General features: G+C 47.2%; 1 protein-coding gene across 3 annotated transcripts; it reads left to right on the top strand.

The window, feature by feature from the left end:
• Ptpn18 (protein tyrosine phosphatase non-receptor type 18) lies at window positions 1–26771 on the top strand. 3 transcript variants are annotated; one of them, XM_040729403.1, is made up of 16 exons: window positions 1–124; window positions 3263–3371; window positions 3588–3664; window positions 3753–3848; window positions 3948–3986; window positions 9725–9793; window positions 11388–11450; window positions 11733–11875; window positions 12724–12790; window positions 12875–12952; window positions 13050–13139; window positions 13309–13397; window positions 14253–14458; window positions 14836–14910; window positions 15075–15154; window positions 26398–26771. In XM_040729403.1, the coding sequence occupies exons 1-15, from the start codon at window positions 32–34 to the stop codon at window positions 15140–15142; spliced, it is 1362 nt and encodes a 453-aa protein (XP_040585337.1). In that variant the 5' UTR covers window positions 1–31; the 3' UTR covers window positions 15143–15154; window positions 26398–26771. The 3 variants fall into 3 exon arrangements, with proteins under 3 accessions (XP_040585337.1, XP_040585336.1, XP_040585338.1); XM_040729402.1 differs by lacking the exon at window positions 26398–26771 and adding an exon at window positions 17658–17909; XM_040729404.1 differs by lacking the exons at window positions 3948–3986; window positions 26398–26771 and having other exon boundaries at window positions 15075–15273.
• The last annotated feature ends 318 nt before the right edge of the window (window positions 26772–27089 follow it).

Raw genomic sequence — 27089 nt, forward strand, 5'->3', positions numbered from 1 at the left:
CCGTGCACACACCTCGCTGGCGGGTCGCAGCATGAGTCGCCACTTGGACCTGGTGAGGAGCTTCCTGGAGCAGCTGGAGGCCCGGGACCACCGGGAGGGAGCAATCCTTGCCCGCGAGTTCAGCGTGAGTGACACTCCAGCGATCAAGCTTCGCAGCCAGGCCGTACCCACCGCCGTCCACCTGTGCAATGGGAAAGCTCTGCCTGCTTCTCTCGGTTCCTGGGACGGTCTCCTGTCTCCGCCTCTCTGGTTTCCTCTCCCAGCACCTCTGTCGGGCTCTCACTCTCTTTCAGCCTTTCTCACTCTGCCCGCAGGTGCCCGGAGGGTGAAGTACACCGCTGTCGGGGAGGAGCGGGACACACTGGCGTCCGCGTCGCGCTCCCGGAGTGACCCTTCTCCCTAGCAGGGCGGTGGCTGCTGCTGGGAAGGGAGGCGGCACACCTGCGCTGGACTCCACTCCCCGACCCGGGCCACTCCTGGGTCACCTTGTAATCCCTGGGAGGAAGTGGTTTGGGACAGCAGAAAGGGGAACAGGGAAGCTTTGTCGTTTAGCCTTTGAACTCCGGAGTTTCCAGTTTCAAGTCTATGCCCAGGGCCTTTCAGAACTGTGACCCTGGGAGATCTGGTCTCAAGTTTCAACTGTTTTGAAACTATGAATGTTAAAAGCCAAGTTGGTCTAAGAAATTAGGTGGTTTTGGTAGAAACACTTAGCACATATTGGGTGCTCATTGGTTGGGTGCCTTTAACGTGGCTCACAAAACTTCTACATCAGGTAGTGCCAATCAAACTTGTGAGAGGGACTACCACTCAGTAGGCATGGCACGCACCAGGTAGTGAAGTATTGTAAATGTGTAAACATGCTGTATCAAACTTAGGAATATGCATTATAAATGTATAAAAACAAATGCGACATTAAATGACCACTTACAGCCCAGCATAGTGAGTGGTACATGCCTATAATTCCAGCAACTGGTAGCCTAAAACAGGAGGATCACCGTGAATCCAAGGCCAGTCTGAGCTCCATAATTTGAGGTCCCTCTGAAATACAGTGTGAGCTTGTCTCAAAGAAAGAAAAAGATAGTTTACACAAAGACCATTATGTAACCCGATGACAATTCAACATGTGGTGGTGCATGCCTTTAATCCCAGTACTCAGGAGGCAGAGGCAGGCAGATCTTTGTAAATTTGAGATCAACCTGGCTTTTTAGAGAGCTCCAGGATAGCCAGGCCTATGTTTTAAAAAAACCTTGTCTAAAAAAATCAAAATGAAAACTAACCAAATTAACAACAACAATAAAAAACAATGACAATACCATAATACATACAACAAACATCAATAGCTGAATTTATTAAGTTCATTTATAAAATACAGAACAAACAGATATAAATTAAATGTGAATATAAATAATTTACACATGTAATATGCTATAACATAAGAAATGTAAGTATTACACATAATACTTATGTATTTATAATGCTACATATACTATATACACACATATATATATGTTTCTCTATGTAGCCTTGGCTGTCCTGGAACTCTATAGACCAGGCTGGCCTCAAACTCACAGAGATCCACCTGCTTCTGCCTCCTGAGCTGGGAATAAAAGTGTGTGCCATCACCAATGGGCCTAAAATATATAATTTATAAACAAGCAAACGTGCATAAATATGCATGTGGTGTAACTTCCAGGTTGACGAAGAAAGCAGTTCTGAGGGCTCCATGCAGAATCTTGCACACACTCAAGCAACGACTCACTCACGCACTCACTCACTCATGCACTCACTCACTCATGCACTCACTCACTCATGCACTCACTCACTCATGCACTCACTCACCCATACACTCACTCACTCATGCACTCACTCACTCATGCACTCACTCACTCATGCATACACTCACCCATACACTCACTCACTCATGCACTCACTCACTCATGCATACACTCACCCATACACTCACTCACTCATGCACTCACTCATGCATACACTCACCCATACACTCACTCACTCATGCACTCACTCACTCATGCACTCTCTCACTCATGCACACACTCACACATATACTCACTCACACATACACTCACTCACACATATACTCACTCACACATACACTCACTCACACATATACTCACTCACACATACACTCACTCACTCATGTACTCACTCACTCATGTACTCTCTCACTCATGCACTCACTCACTTATGCATTCACTCACATACTCACGCACTCACGCACTCACTCATGTGCTCAGTTACTCATGACTTCACTCCAGGGCTTTGATTTTTCCACTCTGTGATTGAAATTCCAACAGTGACATCCACTATAGAAAAGTAGGGCTGGAATAACCTGATCAACATAAGTAAAGCACTTTGGAATGGAGGCCCAACTCAATGGCAACTTGATGTGGTTTATTACCATTGCAATTATGAATATCTGCTAATAAGAGTAGTCTTCACTAATTATAAAGTACCTATAGCATCTTCTTATAAGTTATATATTATAATTCATACATATGACATATTGTCATGTTGTACCTTGTATAAAGCATTTATTTTAAAATCTTGTGTATGAGTGTGTGTGTGTGTGTGTGTGTGTGTGTGTGTGTGTGCAACTATGAGAGTTGATTCTCTCTACCTTACGAATCCTGGTGGTCAAACTCAGGTCATCAGGCTTGGTAGCAAGTACCTCTACCCACTGAGTCATCTCCCTCACCCCAGTTTCATTTGTTTGGGGTGGGGGTCTTTTGCATACCACAGCACCTATGTAGAGGTCAGAGAACAAGTTTCTTGTGTTGCTTCTCACTTCTTATTATGATGTGGGTTCTAGGGATTGAGTGCAATTCTTCAGGCCGGAACACCAAGTGCTTTTACCCACTGAGCAAACTTTTAGGTCTAGATAATGCACTTTTTATTATTTATAGTACAGTATAATGCGGATTGAGTGTGTAGGTCTGAGAGGTCAAGATCCTTGTGGGACCTTTGGCAAGTTGCTACCACTTCCTACATCAGTTTTCATCTGCCCAATGGGTACAGTGGTGAGTTTCCACTTAGGAAGACAGAATTGCCCAGCTCTGGGCACATTTTTCCACTTGCTGTTGCTGGGTATTATTACACAGATCCTTATGCCAATGGGCGTGCACTAGTCTTTCCTAGTCTGTCGAACTCTTTGGATGTTTCAGCATCCCAACACTCTGACCTGGCTTCTTTCTTCTTCTCTCTCTCCTCTTCTCTTCTTTTGGCACGTGGTGTCTTCTACCAGGATATTAAGGCCCGCTCGGTGGCCTGGAAGACTGGAGGTGTGTGCTCCACTAAGGTTGGCAGTCGGCCTGGGAACATGAAGAAGAACCGCTACAAAGACGTGGTGCCATGTGAGTCAGCGCTGCTTTCAGGAACGCTAGGTGGCAGAGCCCCAGTGGCAGCAGCTACCCACTGCTGTCCCCAAGAGCTCCCCAAAGCATTCTACCTCCCACACTTGGGGCAGCTGCATTATTCCCTGAAGCCACAAGGGACAGTGTTCTGCTACCCTGCTTGCTTCTCGCCTGGGATACTTGGCACACGCCTCTCCATGTGTCTCACCCTGGCAGATGATGAGACACGCGTTATCCTTTCCCTGCTCCAGGAGGAGGGACATGGAGATTACATCAATGCCAACTTCATCCGGGTCAGGCTAGTAACTCGGGAAGAGGTGGCTTGGGTGGGGGTGGGGAGGGTGGGCTTCAGGACCTTGTTAATGAATGGGCCTTTCCCAGGGCACAGATGGAAGCCCGGCCTACATTGCGACACAAGGACCCCTGCCTCAGACTCTGTTGGACTTCTGGCGCCTGGTTTGGGAGTTTGGGGTCAAGGTGAGCTTTCAGGGACAGAGGGGCAATGCTCTGAGTCTCCCTCCTTCCTGTTTCTCCTTACCAACGCCCCCCCCCCTCTGTCTTTCCCCTCTTGTCTAGGTGATCCTGATGGCCTGTCAAGAGACAGAGAATGGATGGGTATGCATCCTCAACCTCCCAGAATGCAAGGAAGGCGTGTGTAGGGAGGAGGGAGAAGGAATCTTGGGGTTTACTTCTTTTTTTCTTTTTTGTTTTTCGAGACAGGGTTTCTCTGTATTGTTTTGGAGACTGTCCTGGAACTAGCTCTGTATACCAGGCTGGCCTCGAACTCACAGAGATCCGCCTGCCTCTGCCTCCCAAGTGCTGGGATTAAAGGTGTGCGCCACCAATGCCCGGCTAGGGTTTACTTCTTGTAAAGGACCCTGGGCCCAGTCCTTGGCTGACTCCACTATAGCTCTATAAAAGCCGCTAGTCATAGTTTTGCCTTGAGCTTTTGTGGTGGTTTTTGTTTTGTTATTCTGAACCCATATTGTAGACTAGGCTGGCCTGGAACTCACAGAGATCCTCCTGCCTCTGTCTCCTGAGTGCTGGGATTAAAGGTGTGCTCACCCACCACCTGGCTGCCTTGATCGTTTTGCTTTTGATCATGGGGCTGTCCCCTCAGTGCTGTCAATCTGGGCTTTCCACCAGCCCATGACATGGTGGAGGACCTGTACTGAACAGTTTCACCTCTGCTCCTTCTGGACCCCTCCTGCTTTTCTTACACTGGCCTTGGCTATTCCTCAGATGAGCCCGAGAGGGTTCTGCCTTAGACATTGCTCACTCAGTTACCTGGATCGTGGCATGGCTTCCTGCTCCCCAGCATGCCCACCTGTAACTCTTCCCTGTATTTTTCCATATCTTCTCTACCTCAACAGCTCTCATACACCTCAGTGCGTTGGATAATTCTAAATGTGAAATGCACATCACAATGGTGTGATGACACTACGCAAGCTATTGTTTGGCCTTTGAATGTCCTTTTACTGGAGTACAGATCACCCGTCTAGCCAGGCATTGCAGCTCCCCCTCTACTTGGAGCACTTAGGAGGCCAACGTGAGAGGGTGGGAAGTTGAGGTCAGCTTGGGCAACTTAGGAGACCATCAACATTTTCACCACCCCGTTAGCAGTCACACCCCATGTTTAGAGGCACAGGCAACCCCCAGTTTATTTCTGATCACTGCAGGTTTGCCTACTCTGCATGCTTCACATACAGCGGAATTGGGCAGTGTGTGTGCCTTTTGTTCCTGGCTTCTTTCTCTTTGTGTTTTTGGTTCTTGCATGTAGAAGTGTGTTCATAGTTTGCTCCTTTTTGTTGCTGGCTAGTACCCCAGTGAATGTTTCTGCATTTCACTCCTCTAAGCAGTTTGTAGATGCTGGTTTATTCATTCATATGCAAGCCTTCGAGTGGATGTGAACTTTCGTTTCTCGAGTATATATGGGGTGGAATTGCTGGGTCACGGAGGAACTCTATTTTTAACTCCATTTTAAGGAAGTGACAAACTGTTTTCCATAGTAGCTGCATCAGGTTGCATTTCCAGCCACCAATGCATTACAGCCCTGGCTTTGTTAGATCCTCACCAGCATTAGTTATTCTCTTTTTAAATACATTTCACTTATTGGGTGCGGGGGCATGTGCATGCATATGCTGTGGAATGAGGGTGGAGGCTAGGGAAAGCTTTGGGAATTGGTTCTCTTTTTCCACCATGTGGGCTCCTGCACCTGAACACAAGGTCAGCAGTCCTGGCTGCAGGTGCCTTTTCCTGATGAGCCATCTTGCCTGTCCCTGCTTCTCTCTCTGTATAGCCGTTGTTGGGAATATGAAGGAGTCTCTAACTGGGTCTTTTAAAACTTTTAACACATATACAAAATATATATAAACATAAAATTTGCCTTTTAAGATCTGAAAAGATGTTTGAAAGTTAAGAGTACTTGTTGCTCTTATAGAGGACCTTCTAGAACTCAGCTTACAACTGCCTGTATTTCCAGTCCCAGCAAGATCTGATGCCCTCTTCTGGCCTCATTGGGCACCTGAACACATTTAACATTCATTCAGACAGATACACAGACACAGACACAGGCACACACCGACACACACACACACACACACACACACACACACACTCACTCACTCACACACGCACGCACAAAGTCCCCCTTTCCCCTGGTCCTGGTCATCTGTCTTCAGTCTCCATTGAATTGCCTGTTCTTGTTGCATCATGTAAACAGGATTATAAAGTAAATGTCCTTCTGTTTCTGGTTTATTTCATTGCTGTTTTCAAGGTGTGTTCATGTTGTCACATCAGACTTTCACTCCTTTTAAGACTGACTATGCCATTGCTTTGTCATATTTCCTTTGCCCATTCTTGTGTTGATAGACGTTTGGGCCACTTCTACCTTTTAGACTACTTTGGATAATGCTGTTTGCACATACTGGTAAAGTTATCTGTCTGACTCTGGTTTTTGTTTTACTTCATTTATGTGTGCCGGTGTGTATGTACTTGTGTCTGTGTGTCAGTGTACGCATGTGTGTGGTTATGGGTATGGTTATGGGCGTGGCACCTGTAGGCATACATCTCACTATGTCGCCCCTGCTGGTCTGGAACTCAATGTGTAGACAAGGTTGGTCTTGAACTCACAGAGATCCACCTGTCCCGGCCCCCTGCTCCTGCCACATTGCTAGGTTTAAAGGCTTATGACACTTTGTCTGACTCTCTTATTCCTTTTGAAGCAGAATCTGTCTCTGAACTCAGTGCTTGAATTTTCTCAGCTAGCTTAGAAGCCAGCAAGGCCCAGAGATCTTCTGTCTCTGCCCACCTCTGAGCCGGGGCTGCAGGTATACGAGGGATGCCTGGCTTGTTAAATGGGTTCAGGGATCTGAATTCCAGCGCTCATGGTTGTACAGCAAGCACTCATAACTGCTGAGCTATCTCTCTAGCACCCTCTACTTTTCAAATCTTTTCATGTAAATCCGCAGTAGAATTGCTGTTTAACTTCTTTTCCACAGAGGCTGTACCTTTTACAATTCCACCAGCTAGGGCTTTGAGTTTCTCCAAATGTTCACTAACACTTGCTATTGTGTGTGTGTGTGGTGTGTGCTCTTGCACACATATATGGAGACCAGAGGAGGTTCTCAGGTATCCCGTTTTATCAACTTCCTGCCTTTTCCCCTAGAGACAGGGTCTTCCACTTAGCCTGGAGCTAGGCTGACAACCAAGCCCCAGTGCTCTTCCTGCCTCTGCCCGTACAGAGCAGGGGTTACAGGTGCAACCCAGTCTTTCCATGTAGGTGCTGGGTATTTGAATTCAGATCCTCATTCTTGTTCAGCAGTTGCACTTACCCATGAACCATCTCCCCAGCTCAACAGTCATTATTTTCTGCTTCCCACTCACTAGGAAACCACTCACAGGGATACAGAGATGGCTCGGTGGTTAAGAGTGCACTCTGCTATTGCAGAGGACCTGGATTTGGTTCTTAGCACCAACGCCAAGTGCCTCACAGTCACTTGTAACTCCAGCTCCAGGGGATCCAACAGTCCTGGCCTCTGCAGGCACCCCCATTCACATGCACGTGACCTTTCCAAATAAACATAACAAAAACAATTTTTTAAAGACGTTTTCTCTGCATAGCCCTGACTGTCCTGGAACTCACTCTGTAAACCAGGCTGGCCTTGAACTCAGAGATCCACCTGCCCCTGCTTCCTTATTGCTGGGATTGAAGGAATGTTTTTATCCTGAAGCTATGTTGGTTTGTCAAGTGTTTTCCCTCTCCTTCTACTCATATGACCCAGTGTTTTTGCTATGTAGTCTATTAATATGAATCTGACACGAATTGGTTGTTTTTAATTGCCTTTTCTTTTTCCCCAGAGAGGGTTTCTTTGTACTGTTTTGGAAGCTGTCCTGGAGCTCACTCTATAGACCAGGCTGGCCTCAAATGGCCTCGAACTCACAGAGATCCGCCTGCCTCTGCCTCCCGAGTGCTGGGATTATAGGCGTGCGCCACCAACGCCCGGCTCAAGGTTTCTTTTTTAATTCCAATATTCTTAGGCTATCACATGGTTACCTTCTGGCTTACATATTTCTGAAAGAAATTATCATCCTTTTTTTTTCTTAAAACGGGTTTCTCTGTGTAGCTTTGGAGCCTGTCCTGGCACTCGCTCTGTAGACCAGGCTGGCTTCGAACTCACAGAGATCCACCTGCCTCTGCCTCCCGAGTGCTGGGTTAAAGGCGTGCGCCACCAATGCCCGGCTGCTTTCTTTCTTTTTTATTATTATCATTTTCCTTCCTTTTTTTGTCAGTTGGGTCATGGTGTGCTTCGACGTTGTTCTGTATGTATTTCCTCCCACGGTGCAGATTATCTACTTTATTAGTCTCTAGTTTATCAGCTTTGGGAAACTTTCAGCTTTTATTTCTTTAAGTATGATTTCTGTTCTCTCTGGGACTAGAGAGATGGCTCGGTGGTTAAGAGCACTGACTGTTCTTCCAGAGGACCTGAGTTCAATTCCCAGAATCCACATAGGGGCTCACAACCATCTGTAGCTCCAGTTCCAAGAGATCCAATACCCTCTTCTAGCCTCAGGCACCAGGCATGTTCCTAGTGTCCACACATGCATGTAAGCAAAACACCCAAACACATACAATAATGGACTAATTTTTTAAATTAAATTTTTCTCCTGTTCTCTCCATTTCTCCTCTTCTGGACTCCAGGTACCACCTGGTGTGTCCCACAAAGGACTGATTCCCTTGTTTTTCTATCATCTTTCTTTGCTTTGCTTCTGTTGTAAAATCTTCCTGTTCATTACTTTTCTTTCTTAACCTGCTATTAGTGAATTTCAAGTGTTGTAGAATTCCATTTAGGAGTGGTTTTGCATTTTTTTTTTTTGGTTTTTATGAGACAGGGTTTCTCTGTATTGTTTTGGAGGCTGTCGGTCCAGCCCAGCCTCGAACTCACAGAGATCCACCTGTCTCTGCCTCCCGAGTGCTGGGATTAAAGGCGTGCGCCACCACCGCCCAGCTGTGGTTTTGCATCTTACACTTGTTCTTTGTTGTATTCATCTTTCCATTTTGACTATTTATACTGCTACTTTAAGGTCTTTGCCTCTTTCCTCTGTTGCTTCTGTTTTTTTTTTCTGCTCCCTGATTATTTCCCTGGTAACAAATCACATGTTATTATACCTTTGTTTGTCAAGGACATTTTTATTGGATGCTGGGTGTCTTAAGGGTTGCATGGTTCAGTGTCAGATTGTGTTGATTTTCATTAAAGAGTGTTTCAAGTGCTTTACTTTTCTAGGAAGGTGACCAAATCTCTTGGATATTTTATCATCTGGCCCTTTCTGTTTCCCTAGTTTCTGTTTGCATTACTTTCTCTTTCCAGAAAATTCTGTGTTGCCCTCTCTGAGACACTATCTGTGCTTCTTGAGTTCCTACAGCTTAGTAACAGTGGACCAGTTAGTCCACTTAGTGACCACTGCATGTATCTGTGCTGAGAAGCAGTGATTCATGACTTACTTCTAGCTCCAGATGGTAGGAAGATGTCCTGAACCATCTGCTCCCAGCATGATCAAAAGCTTGTCCCTCTGTGAGTTTTAGGCCAACCAGGTCTACAGAGTGAGTTCCAGGACAGCCAGAGAGCTGTTACATAGAGAAACCCTGTCTCGAAAAACCAAAATAAATAAATCGATCCAAACACAAAAGCTTGACCCTATGGAGTGTGTATGTGTTTAATGTCCTACTCTGCAGCTGGCCTCTATCACGAGCACAGCAGCTGGCCCTCCCCATGCTGCACTTGGGGTGTCTTGTCACTCTTGTCACTCTGAAATGCCCTCCCGTTCACGCTTGCCTTTCCTCCCTCCCTCTGCAGAAGAAGTGTGAGCGATACTGGGCCCAGGAGCGGAAGCCACTGCAGACTGGGCCTTTCTGCATCACCCTGGTGAGCTTGGGCAGGTGTGGGTGGGAACGAGGCAGGCTCTGCAGGCCTTGGATAGTGTGGGAGATCTCAAGGAAGATGTACAGAATGCGAAGCCTGGGGCTGGACCGGCAAGGGGGAGCCATTTTTTCACAGCTCTCTTACACCGTGGAAAGCCCAGAATACTCTGGGCTTGTCATGCATGCCCTCTGGACACAACTTAAAGCTTTTTAGATTTGCTTTCACTTTTATTATGTTATTACTATCATGATTGTGTGTGTGTGTGTGTGTGTGTGCGTGTGTGTGTGTGTGTGTGTTTGTGTGTTTTGCTGGAGAGAGAATCAAGGGCTTCACACGTGCTGGGTAAGAGCTCTTCCCAGGCTCTAGAACTGTTGACAATGTCTACTGTTCCCTCTATAACCAAATCTACCCGTTCAGGTTTCTGCAATTCCTATTTCTTGACCACATGCAGAGAACTGGAAGAAGTTTCTCCTCATAGAGGAAGTTAGCCATTAACAGACGCAATGAGGTCATTGTATTTCAGAACAATAGAACTCTCTTGTGTTCCATGTAGAAGGGTTATAATTTGGTTTGTATAGTCAGTCCTATTTCCCTTTCTGACAAAAGTTTCCTTGAAAGCTTTGGGAGAAGTTTGGGCCAAAGGAAAATTTATAAATATTATCAGTATATTTGTTTGAATTAAAAATATAAGGCTATATTGGGGGCTGGAGAGATGGCTCAGAGGTTAAAAGCACTGACTACTCTTTCAGAGGTCCTGAGTTCAATTCCCAGCAACCACATGGTGGCTCACAACCATCTGTAATGAGATCTGGTGCCCTCTTCTGGCATGCAGACATACATGGAGGCCGGATGTTGTGTTCATAATAAATAAATAAATCTTTTAAAAAATATATAAGGCTATATTTACAATAATATAATACCTAAGGGAAATATCATCACTAGCTGTGAAACCTTTTTTTTTTTTTTTGGCTTTTTGAGACAAGGTTTCTCTATGTAGCCCTAGCTGTCCTGAAACTTGCTCTGTAGACCAGGCTGTCCTCAGACTCACAGAGGTCTGCCTGACTCTTTCTCCCGAGTGCTGGGATTAAAGGCACATGCAACCACCACCCAACTGACTGGGAAGTCATTTAAAATACTCTTTTGAAATTAAAAAAAATGTGTAGTGAGAATGTGCAAGGAAACAAAAGCCATAAGTCCACTGAGGATTGGGAATTGTAACAAGGACACACCAAGTGAGCTAGCCCAATAGGGTCTGGATTGTAAGCCATGCCCAGCAAGCTCTCCTGTCTCTCACCCACATGGGAAGTAAATCTGTGATCCCAGGAATGTAAGAACAGCACCACAGGCCAGAGATGTTTTAAATGTCTTTAGTACTTAACTTTTCTTCCATCAGGCCTGGTAGTACACACCTATCATCCCAGCACATGGGAAGCTGAGGCAGGAGGATCTCATGTTGGTGGCCAGTCTGTACTCTTCAGCAAGACCTGTCTCAAAAACAAAAACAAAACACAAACCCTTGCTTTCTAGGAATATGGAATACATCACTGAAGGTCTCTGCTTCTCATTTATTTTCTCTTCCCTCTTCTCACGTGCTCAGACAAAGGAGACACCGGTGAATGCAGATGTCATTCTCAGGACCCTTCAGGTTACATTCCAGAAGGTACTGAAAGGGCAAAGGTGAAGGGGCTTTTGCATGGGAGGAGCTGTTTCCACCGCTGTAAAATGGGCACTCAGGATAGTAATCAGTTTTCATCACCCTCGGTTATAACACACTGGGTTTGTTTGTCTTTGTGGTGCTGGGGATGGAGCTCACAGCCTTGTGCATGTTATGCTAGTGCTCTTCAGCTGAGCCTTATCTGCTGGATTTAGATGGGATATGCTTAGAACTGTAGTAGGTGCTCAATAGATGTATGTTTTCCTGTTCTCTGTTCCCCTGTCTCAGGAATCCCGCACTGTGCACCAGCTACAGTATATGTCCTGGCCTGACCACGGGGTTCCCAGCAATCCTGATCACATTCTCACCATGGTGGAGGAGGCCCATCGCCTCCAAGGAGCTGGTCCTGGACCCCTCTGTGTCCACTGCAGGTTCAGGGAACAGTCTTTCTGCGGGTGTGGGGAGGCAGAGGGGAGACGGAAAAGCAAGGAAGAAAGGCTGTGGCTTGGAACCAGCCCTCCCCTTTCAGTTACCTCTTTGGAGAACCTTTTAGGAATGTGTTCACGATACGAGCTGGAATTAGCTTTTGTTGGGCATAGGCTGCCTGCTGGGGAGTACGCATATAGCTGATACTTCACACGCCTAAGTGAATAAAAAGGGTTTTCTTTCGTTGAAGAAATAGCTTAGGGGGTAAGGTACTTGCTGTACATGGACTTGAGTTCAGATCTCTAGCACCCAGGAACAGCCAGGACAGGTGGCTTGTCCCTGTAACTCTAGGTCTGGGTGAAGGGTAGACGCACGAATCCATGGGGCTTGTAGCCAGCCAATCAGTTCACTTTGTGAGTATCCAGTTTAGTAAGAGACCCTGTCTCAAATATAATGCTGATCTCCGGTCTCTGGTCCACACTCTCACACACACACACACACACACACACACACACACACACACACCATATGAGTGCATGCTAGTGTACATAAAAGGTCTTATTTGAAATTATAATCTAGGGATCCTTCAATTTAAGAGGTGCTGCAGGGGACCTCCCTCAGCTCAGCCCCAAATTCTCCATGTAGAAGGGGCTGTGCTGTGCGTTAGCCAGGCCTGCCTTTCCAGCACTTAGGAAACTGAGGTCAGCAGATAAAGTCGTCCAGGCCAGCCTGGGCAACACAGCAAGACCTATGGAAAGGGGAGGAGAGCCAGAACGGAAGCCGGTGGGGGAGGAGGAGGGGGACTCGCTGTGGGCAAGCCATGATGGAGCCTGCTCTGATTCTTTCTCCTCAGTGCCGGCTGCGGACGAACAGGTGTCCTGTGTGCGGTTGATTACGTGAGGCAGTTGCTGGTGACCCAGGTATGATGCTGCCGTCTTCTCTGTGTGCCGTGTGTCCCACACCTGCCTACCGGGGCCTGTTCACACTCCCCCTCTCTGTCCCAGACAATCCCACCCAATTTCAGCCTCTTTGATGTGGTCCTTGAGATGCGGAGACAGCGGCCTGCTGCCGTGCAGACAGAGGTGTGTGCCTGCCCTGCCTTCCCCATTCCCTGGGACACAGGGAGGCTTCTGCATTCCCCGTTTTCCCTTCTCAGTGACCGACCACTCACCCCAACAGGAGCAGTACAAGTTCCTGTACCACACAGTGGCCCAGCTATTCTCCCGTACTCTCCAGAAAACCAGTCCCCACGACCAGAATCTCAAGGAGGTACCGAGGCCCCCGGTTCCACTGAGAACAGCCAGACTCACTGTGAAAGGCGCCTTTGCCTCCTCGGGGCTCCTTCCTCAGGCTCTCCCCTCATGAGCTTACCTCAGCACCCACAGTGACCAGCATAAGGGGTGTGGTCTCACCACCGTCCCCGCCCGATTTCCTGCAGAACTGTGCCCCCACCTGCAAGGATGCCTCGTCCCTCAGGACCTCCCCAGCCCTGACTGCCACATCCCGGCCGCCAGGAGGGGTTCTCAGGTACTGGCTGACCCACTCACAGCCCACTCTTTCTCTGGGCCACCAACCCCCGCGGTCCGAGTTAGCCTTTCCCTTGCTCCTCCAGACCTTAATTAGTTAGGCAAATACGTTTCTCTCTCTCTCTCTCTCTCTCTCTCTCTCTCTCTCTCTCTCTCTCTCTCTCTCTCTCTCTCTCTCTCTCTCTCTCTCTCTCTCTCTCTCTCGTGTGTATGCACTACTGCTGGGAGGTAAGAGGACAACCTTGGGCATGGGACCTCGCCTTCCACATGTTTTGAGACAGTCTAGTCTCATTGCATACGGGACTCACCTGTATCTGTCTCACATCTCATGCAGGAGTTCTGGGGTCTCTCTGTCTCTGTCTCTGTCTCTGTCTCTGTCTCTCTCTCTCTCTCTCTCTCTCTCTCTCTCTCACACACACACACACACACACACGACCAAGGTCTGGGGTCTCTCTCTCTCTCTCTCTCTCTCTCTCTCTCTCTCTCTCTCTCTCTCTCTCTCTCTGTCTCTCTCTCTCTCTCTCTCTTTCTCTCTCTCTCTCTCTCTGTGTCTCTCTCTGTCTCTCTCTCTCTCTCTCTCTCACACACACACACACACACACGACCAAGCTTGCTCTTACACGGGCCTTCACTAGTTCCACTTGCCGATCTGTCCCTGTCCCTCCTGCTGTAGGGGTACCAGGGAGACGGAACCCCGCTTTCAGCCCTCGGGTGGCCCGCCCCTTCCCTCCTTTCCTGCTCTGGGGACTGGGGCAGGCAGGCAGGAAGGAAGCCGGCAGCCTGGGGTGAGCTTGCTCCCTCCCCTGCTCTCCCTGTACTCTGCGCTTTCACTTCCTCTGCTTGCTGCCCGCTGCAGGAGCATCTCGGTGCCCGGGCCCCCGACCCTTCCCATGGCCGACACCTACGCCGTGGTGCAGAAGCGTGGCGCCCCCGCGGGCACAGGGCAGGGGACGCGGGTGCCTAGCAGCGCGGATGCCCCGATCTACAGCCAGGTGGCTCCGCGTTCCCAGCGGCCGGTGGCACACAGCGAGGACGCGAGGGGGACGACGCCACCGGGCCATGGTGAGTCGGGGCCCGCCCGGGATGCGGGGCTGAGGGCGGCCCGCGCGCACCTGCTCCCGCGTTCCCCACCTGCTCGGGGTGGGGATGGAGGGTCTAAGCGGCCACACAGAGGTCAGTTCCAGACCTATTCTGGCACACCCCCGGGCTCTTGACTGTCGGGGTTCAAACCCGAAAATGAACCCCAGGCCAGGCAGGTTTCAGTTGAGAGGTTGGGTCTAGCGGGGCCCCAAAGACAGACCTCCGGACTTGGCCACGCCCATGGCTCCGCCTCCAACCGGCTACCTCGGGAAGGGAAGTCTGTGGCTGAGCTCTAGGTGGAGTCCCTGGGACTCCAGAATGCTGCTTGAGCTGACCCGTAGGGCTTCTCCTGCCCGCAGTTCCTGCGGATCAAGACCCTCCCGGGCCTGATGCCTATGAAGAAGTAACGAATGGAGCGCAGACGGGTGGCCTAGGTAAGTGAGTTAGAGCCTAGGGTGCAGCTTTGGGAAGCCCCAGGAGTTTGGGAGTGCGGGACTTCAGGCGGTCCTTCATATACCAGGATCTGGGGACGCGCGAATGGGGTTTGGGAGAGTTTACTCTTTCACGCCTCAACTTCTGCATGGCGCCTTTCTCCTAGGCTTCAACCTGCGCATCGGAAGACCCAAAGGGCCACGGGATCCTCCGGCGGAGTGGACACGGGTGTGAGTGCTGTACCAGGTACGGCCTCTGGCTCAATAGGGGCTGGACTTCGGCAGCCACCAAGCTGCTGTGCACTGTGTGAGGAACAGGACTTGTGGATCTGCATCAAAATAAAAAGTTTCTCAGGGCGCAAAAAATAAGGGTTTTGCCCAATGATTATAGTAATCAAAGCCCGAGGCTTGGAGAGGTAAGTGGGAGATCACTGTTTGTGAGTCTACTCTGAGAAAATTTAAGAAAGAACATGAGGAGTGGGCGTTGCAAACCCCCTCCCACATACCCAACAGGATATAATAATCTATTGGTAAGCTTCCAGAGATGGTTCCCTCCCCACAGAATGAGAGGTATATCCTCAGTACTTGGGTCTCCTTTGCCCAACAATCAGGTGACCACAGGGGGGATGAGGCAGATGGTTCCTGAGGATGGGTGGATGGACCTCTCGCTATTCAGACAGATCCAGGTCAAGCCCAGCTATAGCCAAGTGAACTGACCCTCAGACAGATAGAAAGAAAGAAAAGAGAGAGAGAGAGAGAGAGAGAGAGAGAGAGAGAGAGAGAGAGAGAGAGAGAAAGAGAGAGAGAGAAAGAAAGGATCTGGACATAGAGGTAGATGCCTAAATACCCACACCTTCAGAGGGTTTGTCTATGGCAAGACAGGTGGACCTCACACTCAGTTAGAGAGAAATCAATCAATCAATAGCCTTTAAGACCAGTCGTAGCCAGTGATCACCAGTCTCCCAAAGTCAGACCCTCATCCTGCCAGCTAGACAGAACTCCATACATAAACAGATTCCAGATGAGCTGATACACAGACATCCCAGCTAAACTATGCAGACAGACTGACCTTCCAGTCATACACAGAATGGGACTGAATAAACATCACAGGTAATCTGCTAAACTCCCAGATAGATGGAGCTTCTCCTACATAGAACTCCTATTTGGGTGGACACACTGGTACTGCTCCTCTTTGTCAGACAGCTGCCAGATAGTTGAGTCAACTGGCCAGATAGGCAGATACTCATCTCTAGTTGGGCATGCATGGTCTGGATACATCCCACTATTCAGATCACGAGCAGCTAGACTGACATGACATAGTCTCAGGCAGAATTCCAGCTAGCAGATTGATGGATTTCCAACCTTAATCTAGATAGGGACTCCATATAATGGATGGACCGTTGGGTGACAAACTACCTTCAGATAGAGATAGATGGATCCCAAGTCAAGATTTGCCCATCAAATTCCAAGCTAGATATATAGACACAAGCTAGCCAGATTGCCAGTGGACCCTAACCAGTCAGACATGATCCTCTAGATGAGCAGACAAGCCTCCCAGATGAGTATAAATACATCTCCACAGCTATCCAGGTGGGGGCCCAACAAATTAGAATCTGTCTAGACAGACCCTGGGGAGGCAGAAAGACCTGTCCAAGATACTGAACACAATTGTTCACACAGTCTGTAGTTAGTCAGCTTTGAGCAGAACAGACAGATATACATAGGCTGCCACTTGGCAGACATGCCTGCAGCCAGCAACATAGACCTCTAGCCTAATAAGACAAGTGAACCAAACCCAGAGTGACACACCGGTCACCAGCTGGATAGGCTAGTGAGATAGACAACTTCACTGGAAACTGAACCCCAGACAGAGTCCTAACTCAACAAAGCCCTCAGACAGATGCCTGCCTGAACTGACATGCAGACCTCAAGCTAGAGAGACGTATAGCTAGACTCTCACGTAAACTCCCAATGAGCCAGAAAGATCTCCAGGTGGTCAGAGAAATGGATCACCCAGCCAGATAAATAGTACGCCATCTCCAGAAAAACAGAACTTCAAACCTTCTCTCTTGAGATGCAAGAAAGTAGATTCTCCTGAGATGGAGAGATAAGAATAAAATACATGCACAATGCTCTAACCCTGCCCCTCCCACGACCATGATGTCCACAAACAAGTCAGCATCCGTATGACAGATGGTTGTGTAGTCACTTCTGGCTATGCCATAGTGCCTTCTCCAGGGTGTCGTGTGGCACATAGACCGATCTCCAAGCCAGAACTATTGAATTAGTTAGTCTCAAAGACCAACAGGAAAACAGTAAATTCCTGGAAACAGGGAGCTATTGCCGAAAGAGGAAGAACAAACAGTTCATCCTGACAGAAGAGAAACTGAAGTTCTCTCCTGGAGGCCAGAAGCCAGGCTGGTTTGCGGTTGATAGCATCAGTTCTGAGCTCAGTGAAGGGCTGTGCAGGTCTTAGCTGCCCTGTCTGAATAGAAAGAGTGGCCGTGCTGAGTCCAAGAGAGCATGTGTCTGGGATCAGCTGCATGGGGAGACTCCCGGGTAATCCATTGGCAGGTCCTGTTGGGTCTACCTTGGAATCTACCCCGAGCCTGCCTCCTGCTCACTCCCATCTGGACTCTGCAGCCACCTTACTCACCATCCTCTTATTCCCCTTTTGTCCAGGATAAAACCCTCTAGGTTTGCTGCTTTCTAATCCTGTATGATAGTTATATTGAATGTCAATTTGACAGAGTCTAGAATCACCTAGGAGACACACATCTTTGTGAGAGTCTATGGATCGGGTTAGTAGAAGTGGGAGGACAGTGCATGCACTGGGGTCCTGGACTGAATAAGAAGAAAGCGAGCTGAGTACCTGGGTTCATCGCTGCTCTCCGACTGCAGATGTAATGCCACCAGCTGCCTCATGCTCCTGCCATGGCTTCCTCACCGTCATGGTCTAAACTCTGGAACTGTGATCCCCAAATAAAGCCTTCCTTCCTCAAGCTGCTTGTGTCAGGAATTTTGTCACAATATTAGAAAAGCCACTAATACAGGTCTTAGCAAAGTCTTAGGCATTCTTTGATCTTGTTCCAAAGAAATTGGAGGTCTTGTTATTGTTGCTTTGTGTTAGTTTTGTTATACTACACATTAAAGCCTCATGCATGGTAATCTGGTCCCTTGCCACTGAGTTTTATCCCCAGCCATCTTTTAACTACTTATTTTTAAAGTTGAAAGCAATTTATATGTATTAGTGTTTTGCCTGCTTGTATGTCTGCACCATATGCCGAAACCAGAAGAGAGCATCAGATCCCCTAGATAGTTGTTTCCAACTGGGTGCTGGGATTCAAACCCAAGTCCTCTAGAAAAGCAGCCAGTGCCTTTACCCACTGAGCTATCTCTCTAGTTCCTGTCTGTCTGTCTGTCTGTCTATCCATCTTAGTAGTTTGAAAGAAAAATGGCCCCCAAAGGGAGTGGCACTATTAGGAGGCGTGGCCTTGTTGGAAGAAGTGTGTCACTGTGGAGGTGGGCTTTGAGGTCTCATATATGCTCAAAAAACCTCCCAGTGTCTCAGACTACTTACTGTTGCCTGAACAAGATGTACAACTCTCAGCTCCTTCTCCAGCACGGTGTCTGCCTGCAAGCCACCATGCCCCATCATGATGATAATGGAGTGAATCTCTGAAACTATTAGCTGCCACCCCAATTAAATGCCTTCCTTTTTAAGAATTGCTGTGGCCGTGGTGTCTCTTCACAGCAATAGAAACTCTAAGACAGTTAGGTTAGTCGTTTTGAAACTTGTAGTTTGGATTGATCTTGAAATCATTCTATGGCCAATGCTGACCTTCAGCTCCCAATTCTCCAAGTTCTGAGATTATTTACACCTGTAATCACTTTTTTGCTTTTTTTTTTTTTTTTTTTTTGGTTTTTCCAGACAGGGTTTCTCTGTATTGTCTTGGAGGCTGTCCTGGAACTCGCTTTGTAGACCAGGCTGGCCTCGAACTCACAGAGATCCACCTGCCTCTGCCTCCGGAGTACTGGGATTAAAGGCGTGTGCACCAACGTTCGGCCATTTTTTTGCTTTTTATTTTGAGACATCTTCTCAGTAAATTTCCCTAAGCCAGCCTTGAACTCACTCTTTAACCCATGCATATTCTGAGGTCCTTTTATTTGTTTGTTTGTTTGATTGGTTTCCCAGACCTGGTTTCTCTGTGTAGCCATGGCTGTCTTGGAAACTCCCTTTGTAGATCAGGCTGGCCTTGAGCTACAGATCCACCTGCCTCTACTTCCTGAGTGCGGGGGAGTGTAGCTGCATAAATTATGGTTCACAGGATTGGGATGAAGTAAATTAATTTTATTGAAGAGAAAAATCACTTACATGAGAAACCGATATCCCAGGGTCAGCGCTCGGAGCATGCAATATCAGCTCTCTCTGAGACCGGTCCGGACCCCAAGAGAGGGCAGCCAGCCTTTCCTCAAGTCTATATCCCACCCCTTGTAAGCACCTGTGGCCATGCCCAAATGGGCGTGGTTAGTGCCACAGGTACCTAGTAAGATCTCTCCCTACATGGGAGTAAAGGTGTGCGCCACCACTTCTATCTTCAGTTTATAATCCTTCTGCCTCAACTAATTACAAGTCCATGCACAGCTGTTTCTTCTTCTTCTTCTTCTTCTTCTTCTTCTTCTTTTTTTTTTTTTTTTTTTTTTTTTTTTGGTTTTTACGAGACAGGGTTTCTCTGTATTGTTTTGGAGGCTGTCGGTCCAGCTCGGCCTCGAACTCACAGAGATCCGCCTGCCTCTGCCTCCCGAGTGCTGGGATTAAAGGCGTGCGCCACCACCGCCCGGCTTTTCTTCTTCTTCTTCTTTGGAAATAGGCACATTCTTCCTTTCCTTGGTAACATAAGGGCAACCATGTTTGCTTCGTTAGGCAACTATTAATTTACCTTTTGAGACCTGATGGAAGAGTGTATTTGTTGGTTTCGTGACAAGTCAGGTATATAGGAGGGGAGTTTTTATGAAAATCAAGATGAAAGTTAAATGTAATGGTGGAATCTGAATCTAAGATAATGTGATGGTGGTGATACATTATTTATGACTTAATAAAGCTTGCCTGAGAGTTCAAGATACAAAGGCCAGACACACTAGTTAACCATAGACACCAGGCAGTAGTGGCACATCCTTTAATCCCAGGACTCAGTAGACAAAGGCAGACAGATTCTGAGTTCAAGTCTACGCAGACCTATACATGAGTGAACCAGTCTAAAGGAGAATTAAAGCTCATGCCTTTAACCCCTGCCCTAGAGATGTAAAAGACAGAAGCCCAGTGTTTCAGGCTGCATCCTGAGGCAGTCTGAGGCTTAGAGGAGGGCTCCTGGAGATAACTGGATCAACCCTTCCAACCTGAGGTAGAGGTAAGAGCAAGTGGTCTGGCTGCTTTGCTTATCTGACCCTCAGCTTGATCCCCAATATCTGTCTCTGAGTCTTTCGTTTTCGTGTTACACATGACTGCTAGTAAGGATGGCTCTCAAATGGAGGCCCTCAGAACACCTCCGGGTGGTGAAGGAAGATGGCCAAAGACATCAGTGCATTTCTTGGTTGGCAACGGCAGGTCTTCAGTTGATGATATGATGTCACCAGCCACACCCTGGTTACTTCTTGGAGCTGAGGTTGGACACACACCTGTTTACATATACGTGTTTTACAGAACTTCCTTTGGAGTTCTGACGGGAACCAGGAAAGGAGGGTTTTAGTCTCCAATTCTCAGTGACCCCAAGTCAAGAAAGTATGAGAAAAAATGGAAGTTAGTTTGGAGATGTATAAGTAAATATCAGGAGAAAGCAAAGGGGTTGAGAATTTGGCAAGGACTGGTTTACAGAGAGGCAAAAAACAGAACCAAGACCATAAATAGGTCTCAGGTGGGACCAGCGAATAGGCTGCGTTTTTCTGTTGGGACATCAGATTTGCCAGTACACCTCCTGGGTGAAACCTGCTTAGAACATTTGTCAGACACATTACATTTGCTTTGACTCTTTATATATATTTTCAGCAAGCAGTACTTGCATTTTTGATCCTTTTGGTCTTCTTTGCTGGGGTTTTTCTGCAAGGAATCTTAATAGATTTCTAAGTAGTGTTGGTTGGAAAGTCAAGTTGTTACACACTTTCCACTAGGGGCATTAGCCAAGAAATTTAAATACAGTGTTTATATGGAGCAAAGAGAGGTCCCATGAGAGTGCTGGGGGAATAATCAGGCAGATTCTCTCAATATAGGTGCTGCCTGCTTCCTCCCATCCCTCAGCTTGCAGTGTACCTGGTCCTTGTCATCTCATACAGGGGACAGGGCAACACCTGCTTGTGTCTCATCTTTCCTCATCTCCAGCAAGCATGGCTGTTTTCCTATGACAGTGAAGGAAAGGTCATTTCTGCCAAGGGTTTCTTTTGTGCCACCGCTCTAGTCTTTTGCCTTTCGGAACCAGTGACTGACACACGCTGGTCCAGTGGTTCCCATCTGGGAAACTGTTCTTCCAAGCCCTGTCCCCTACGTGTTTATCCCTGTGCCCTTCTCACAAGGACAACACAAGAGCTCACCTTCGGTTCCTACACTGCCTACTGGACTTCCATTGTCCTCGTCCCTCGAAATTGTCACGGACTCCTGCCTTGAGCAAGGGGTTAATTCCCATTGTCATCCTGAGGCTTGAGATGGGGTACACCAGGTCCCACTATGGGCCCTCAGCTCTGCTCAGAAAAGTAGCATATTAGGTACTTTTCTGTTGCTTTGATAAAATGGCCTGACAAAGAGAGAAAGAGGCTTTTGGCTAACAGTGTGAGTGTACATAATGACTGGGATGTCCTGGCAGCGGGAGCCTGCAGCAGCTGGTCACATTGCATCATCAGTCAGGAAACCGGGAACAATGGATGCTGGTGTTCAGCATCCTTTCTCATTTTTATTTACTTCAGGACTCCAGACTATAGAATGGCGCTACCTACTAGTGGGGCTTCTCATTTTAACTAACCTCCCTCACAGATATATCCAGAGGCTACCTTAGTCTAGATAATCCCTCATAGGCATGCCCCAGCCCATGGCTGGTCTTCTAAATATTCTGGACATTGTCATATTGATAATCAATATTAACTATCACAACATCATTCTCAGCCAAGAACTTTCAGCCAAAGTCTAAACACCATAACCAGTGTTTCCCATGATGTCTTTTAAAAAGGGGAAAGGAATATAGTGGAACTTATGCAAACCATAAACCATACTGGAATTAAGAATACTCTCTAAGTCTTTCTACATTCTGGAGGGGAATGTAGGGAGAAAAGATTAAACGTTTCAACTCTGTTTACAGCAGCGTCCTTTACCAAACTGTTAGTCTTTCAAGACGGTTCACAGACAAAGGCAAGATACTTTTCTTCTAATGGAAGCTGAAACGTGAAAGAATCAGTGATGTACCAGGTACCATCATAAAAATGTTTGTATCACTTCATTCAATGCATTCATTCATCTTTCCCTAGAAATTGCATTAGGAATTAGGAGCAAGGCCAGTGGTAAGCATGCCTTTAATTCCAGCACTTGGGAGACAGAGGCAGGAGGATCTCTGAGTTCGAGGCCAGGCTGGTCTATAGGTGAGTTCCAGGACAGTCAGGGTTATACAGAGAAACCCTGTCTTGGGAAAAAATTGCATTAGGAGACTCATATTCTGTTAGCCTTAACATTTAACTTTGGGAATTTCTGAGTTACTCCAGTCGTATGGTATCTATCTATCTATCTATCTATCTATCTATCTATCTATCTATCTATCTATCTATCTATCTATGTAAGTGTGCATGTGCCATGCACCCATGTGGAATTCAGAGGGCATTTTATGGGAGTTGGTTCTCTCCTTCCATTATGTGACTCCTAGGGATTGAACTAAGGTTGTAGGCTTTAAAGCAATCACTTTTACCTGTTCATCCATCTCAACAGACATTTTTTAAAATGTGTGTTGATAATATTTACCTCTATGAGCATATAACCATGGGAGGCTCTGTATTTCTTATGTGACCATGTGTATCATGCTTTAAACAAATTAAGGAGAAATACAAATAGCCAAAATAGTACTTGAAGAGGTGTCCAGCATCTTTAGCTACAATGGAAATGCAAACTGAAACTACTTTGAGAGTTTATCTTGTCTCAGTCAGAATGTCCAGTATCAAGGAAACAAATGACAATTACCCAGGAGGATGTGGCAAAAAGGAACTCTTTGTCCCCTGTGGGTGGGAATGTAAACTTGTGTGGTCACTATGGAAATTAGTGTAGAGGCAAGTTAGAAATAGAACTACCAAGTGACCCAGCTATACCACTCTTGGGTGTATACCTGAAGGACTCTTAGTCAACATACTTCAGACACTTGAACATCCAGGTTTATAGCCATACTGTGTACTCTGGAGCAGTTGAGATGACCATCAACAGAATGTATTTTAAAAATGTGTTACCCAAGCACAACAGAATTCAATGTGGTCATATGGAAAAATGACGAATGAAGGTATGACATTTGCAGGGTGTGATTGTGACTGGAATTTATTAAGGTTCCTAAAATGATGCTAGACTCAGAAAGACAGTAACTACATGTATCTCATATGTGGGACCTACATTTAAAATGGTGTGTGTGTGTGTGTGTGTGTGTGTGTTTGTGTTTAGGTCATGAAACCAAAATGGTGATCCTGAGGGAGCGAGCTCAAAGGAGATAAAATACATGGCTCCCTCATTCTTCTCCCCCCTTCAGTCCCCTACTTTCCCAACATCAAATATGTCTGCACGTCCCCTCTAGTAATAATTCCATTAACACGTGCTGTTTTGCAAAGAACTCCATGTCGTTGTTCTACTGAGCAACTGAACTCTTGGGTATTAGATGAACAGATAACTTTAGTTCTAATCTGGACTTGAGGACGTGGTATTTGGGTTAGTGGAAAGTTTTAAAAATTATGGGTTTTTGCATTTATGCATGTGTGTGTGTGTGTGTGTGTGTGTGTGTGTCTGTGTGCGCACGCATGTGTGTGTGGTTTTGGCTTCAAGACATGGTCTCACTATGTAACCTTGGCTGGCCTGGAACTCACTATGTACAGAACAACCTAGCTTTGATCCACCTGCCTGTGTCTCCCAGTGCTGGGTTTTATAAGGCGTGTGCCACCACACCCAGCACAATAAATTGGTTTTTAAAACTTGAAAAACACCATGTTTTCTAGACAAGAGAACAGGAAGGGGAAGCTATAAGTGGTTACTGAAGAGTTCAAGTGCAAAAGGGTAGGAAGAAAGCCAAGGACTTGCTCAGGACCGACCAGTAGCAAGGAGAGGTATGGGAGAGGAGCTTCTTCTGTGGTCTGTACCGTAGCAGGCTAGACCTTAGCACGACTGACTCCATGATGGAAATACCATCCAGGACACACAATTCAGCACACACACACCACCACCTGCCAAAACTAAAACAAACGACTAATCCATCAAAGTCCATATAGTTCTGGGAAAGTCTCAACATATATCAACCGTGGTTTTTTTTGGCTTCTGTAGTTCCTCTTCTGGCTAACTGTTCTTGTTAACTGAAGTATGTCAACCTAGTTTTTATACTTAGTGATTTTGGGAGGGGGGGAGGATTTCAAGATAGGGTTTCTCTGTGGCTTTGGAGGCTGTCCTGGAACTGGCTCTTGTAGACCAGGCTGGTCTTGAACTCACAGAGATCCACCTGTCTCTGCCTGAAAGTGCTGGGATTAAAGGTGTGCGTCACTACTGAGGAGCGTACTTAACAGTTTTTGCGCTTAAAAGCTCATCCTGAGAAAGGCTCAGGGCTACACTGGAATCCTGAGCACCTGGTGTAGTTACCTGCCAGCCAGTAAAGACTTATTGACTTAAACCGATGTTGGAGGAGTACTGAGTACCAGCACTAAGCAGGAGCCTTACCACAGACCACCTGTTCCTCAGGGCCACAGTTCTGAGCTGGTGGGTCTAGGCAGGTGTACTAGATGTTGCAGTCAAATTGATGTCAGGGAGAAATTTAAGGGAACAAGGGTTTATAAACGTTGGCTCACATGTTCGGGGCGCATAGTCCATCATGGAGGGAAAGGCATGGCAGCAGGAGCATCGAGGCAGGTGGCCTCATGATGTCCACAGTCAAGAAGCCGAAAGAGATGGATGCCGGTGCTCAGCTCTGTTGTTTAAGTCTAAGACTCCAGCCCATGCGATCGTGTTGCCCACATTCAGGATGGGTCTTTCCGGAAATCCCCCCACACCCCCAGAAGTATTTTCCATGGTGATTCTAAATCAAGTCATGTTGACGGCAAGGGCTTCGTCAATTTGAGCACTTAGATAGCCCTGCCCTGTGCAGATTCACACAATGCACATTCAGATATATGTCCACATTTATGCGGTGACTTCTCTTTTAGCCCAGAACTATCCAATCGTGGTTTTGTTGCATAACCAAGTGCAAGGTATAGCCTGGGATTGATCTGGTGTGTGTGTGTGTGTGTGTGTGTGTGTGTGTGTGTGTGTGTGTGTTGTTGTTGTTGTTGTTGTTGTTGTTGTTTATTATAGTTGGAAGGAGCAGATAAATGGTTTGCTTCTGACAGGATTGACTACTGTAGCGGCCCTGAAGGCAGGCATAAAAACGACCTAGTGTGCATCTCAGTGCAACTTCACGAAAGCCTAGGTACTGTCCGTGATGTCCTGCAAACACTTTAGGCTCTGCTTGGTTTTTCTTTTCTTTTTCTTTTGGTCAGACTTCAAAAACCAGACTCCTCTGGCTTTCCGAGTCAAGGCTTTGCTGTGCAGCCCAGGCTGCCCTTGCATTTCCAAGCCTCCCACCTCCGCCACCAATCGCCAGGGCTTGCTGTTGTATGCCCCCATGTTCCTTGTTTTGTGTGGCTCTCGCAGTTCTCCAACAGGTGGTTTGCTACAGCATCATCCACCACAGCGTCTGCCAGAGATGTCAGGAGCCTCCTCCCCATCATAGGCTACTTTATGTCCAGTATCTACAGAGTTTGCTTTCCAAGATGGGAGCCACCATGGTCGTATGGGTATCTGAATTGGTTAGAATGAAATACAATTAAAAGAATCCAGTCTCTCAGTTGCACCAGCCACTCTCCCGGGTGCTCAGTCGGTACACGTGGTTTGGGAAGCTGTGGTGAACATGAGTCCAGGACCTTCCATAGTGGTGAAAATGTTGCTAGATGCTGCTGTGCAGGCCAGCCAAGCTTGGCAGGCACTGATCTGGGGTGTCATTCATGTGGCTTGGAACACACAGGGTTTACAGATTCGCTCAGGCTACAATCTGAACTCTTGTGATAACCCTCAGATCTGTGGCAGATGCACGATTGCCCCTTAGGTGGACGGACAGACACATGGGTCTTCATCCTGAAGCAGGCAGCAGAGGTGGAGGAGACATCTTGGCACCTCTGTGTCCTTGCTTAAGTTCCTTGGGCTTCAATTGTTTTCTTTCCTAAATGCTATGATTTTGCCCTCTCACCCAGGTCCTGGCACAGAAAGGAGATGCTTGGCTGCTTGGCGAGAATTCAGTGAGAGAACAAACGTGGTCACCAGCAAAGTTTGATAAGAAAGAAACCACCATGATCCCTTTGCTTGTCATGTGACGACTTCTTTATGCCCTTGAAAACATGTTAATAATTGCTTCTGCTATTGGGCTCTCTCTCTCCCTCCTCCCTCTCTCTCCCCCTCCATCCCTCCCTCTCCATCTCTCTCTGCTTTTTTTTTTTTTGAGGCAGGGTTTCTCTGTGTAGCCCTGGCTCTTGTAGAACTCACTCTGATGATAAGGCTGGCCTTGAACTCACAGAGATCTTCCTGCCTCTGCCTCCACCAGTGAGGATAATAAAGGCATGCGCCGCCATCATCTGCTTAGCTCTCTTCTTTAGTATTTAAAACATAAGATAAAATTTTAGCCCCAATTTCAAATCCTATGACATAAAATGAAGAGCCATGGATGCCTCCACTTATCATTTAAACACAAGAAGACCCACTGTTCCTCTTCAATACAGAGTTCAACACAGTAGTTCCCTTGTCTTCACTTATTTTCATAAGGAAATCTGGGGAACGAAGTCGTGGGTGTGGAATGCCCGGTCAAGGCATGTACAGGACTGAGGTTACTCAGTGATGACTCAGTGCTAAAAGCACTTGCCGCGCAGTCATGAGGACTGAAGTCAGCGTC

Source organism: Mesocricetus auratus, unplaced genomic scaffold (assembly GCF_017639785.1).
Source record: "Mesocricetus auratus isolate SY011 unplaced genomic scaffold, BCM_Maur_2.0 Super-Scaffold_100021, whole genome shotgun sequence".
In the NCBI taxonomy this organism is placed as follows: Eukaryota; Metazoa; Chordata; class Mammalia; order Rodentia; family Cricetidae; genus Mesocricetus; species Mesocricetus auratus.

Bases quoted from the DNA above. Each gene is read 5' to 3' on its own strand.
- Ptpn18 (XM_040729403.1), top strand. From the start codon at position 32: ATGAGTCGCCACTTGGACCTGGTGAGGAGCTTCCTGGAGCAGCTGGAG. The intron at 11,876-12,723 runs GTTCAGGGAACA...CTTTCTCCTCAG, and splicing joins CCCCTCTGTGTCCACTGCAG to TGCCGGCTGCGGACGAACAG. The intron at 13,140-13,308 runs GTACCGAGGCCC...GATTTCCTGCAG, and splicing joins ACGACCAGAATCTCAAGGAG to AACTGTGCCCCCACCTGCAA.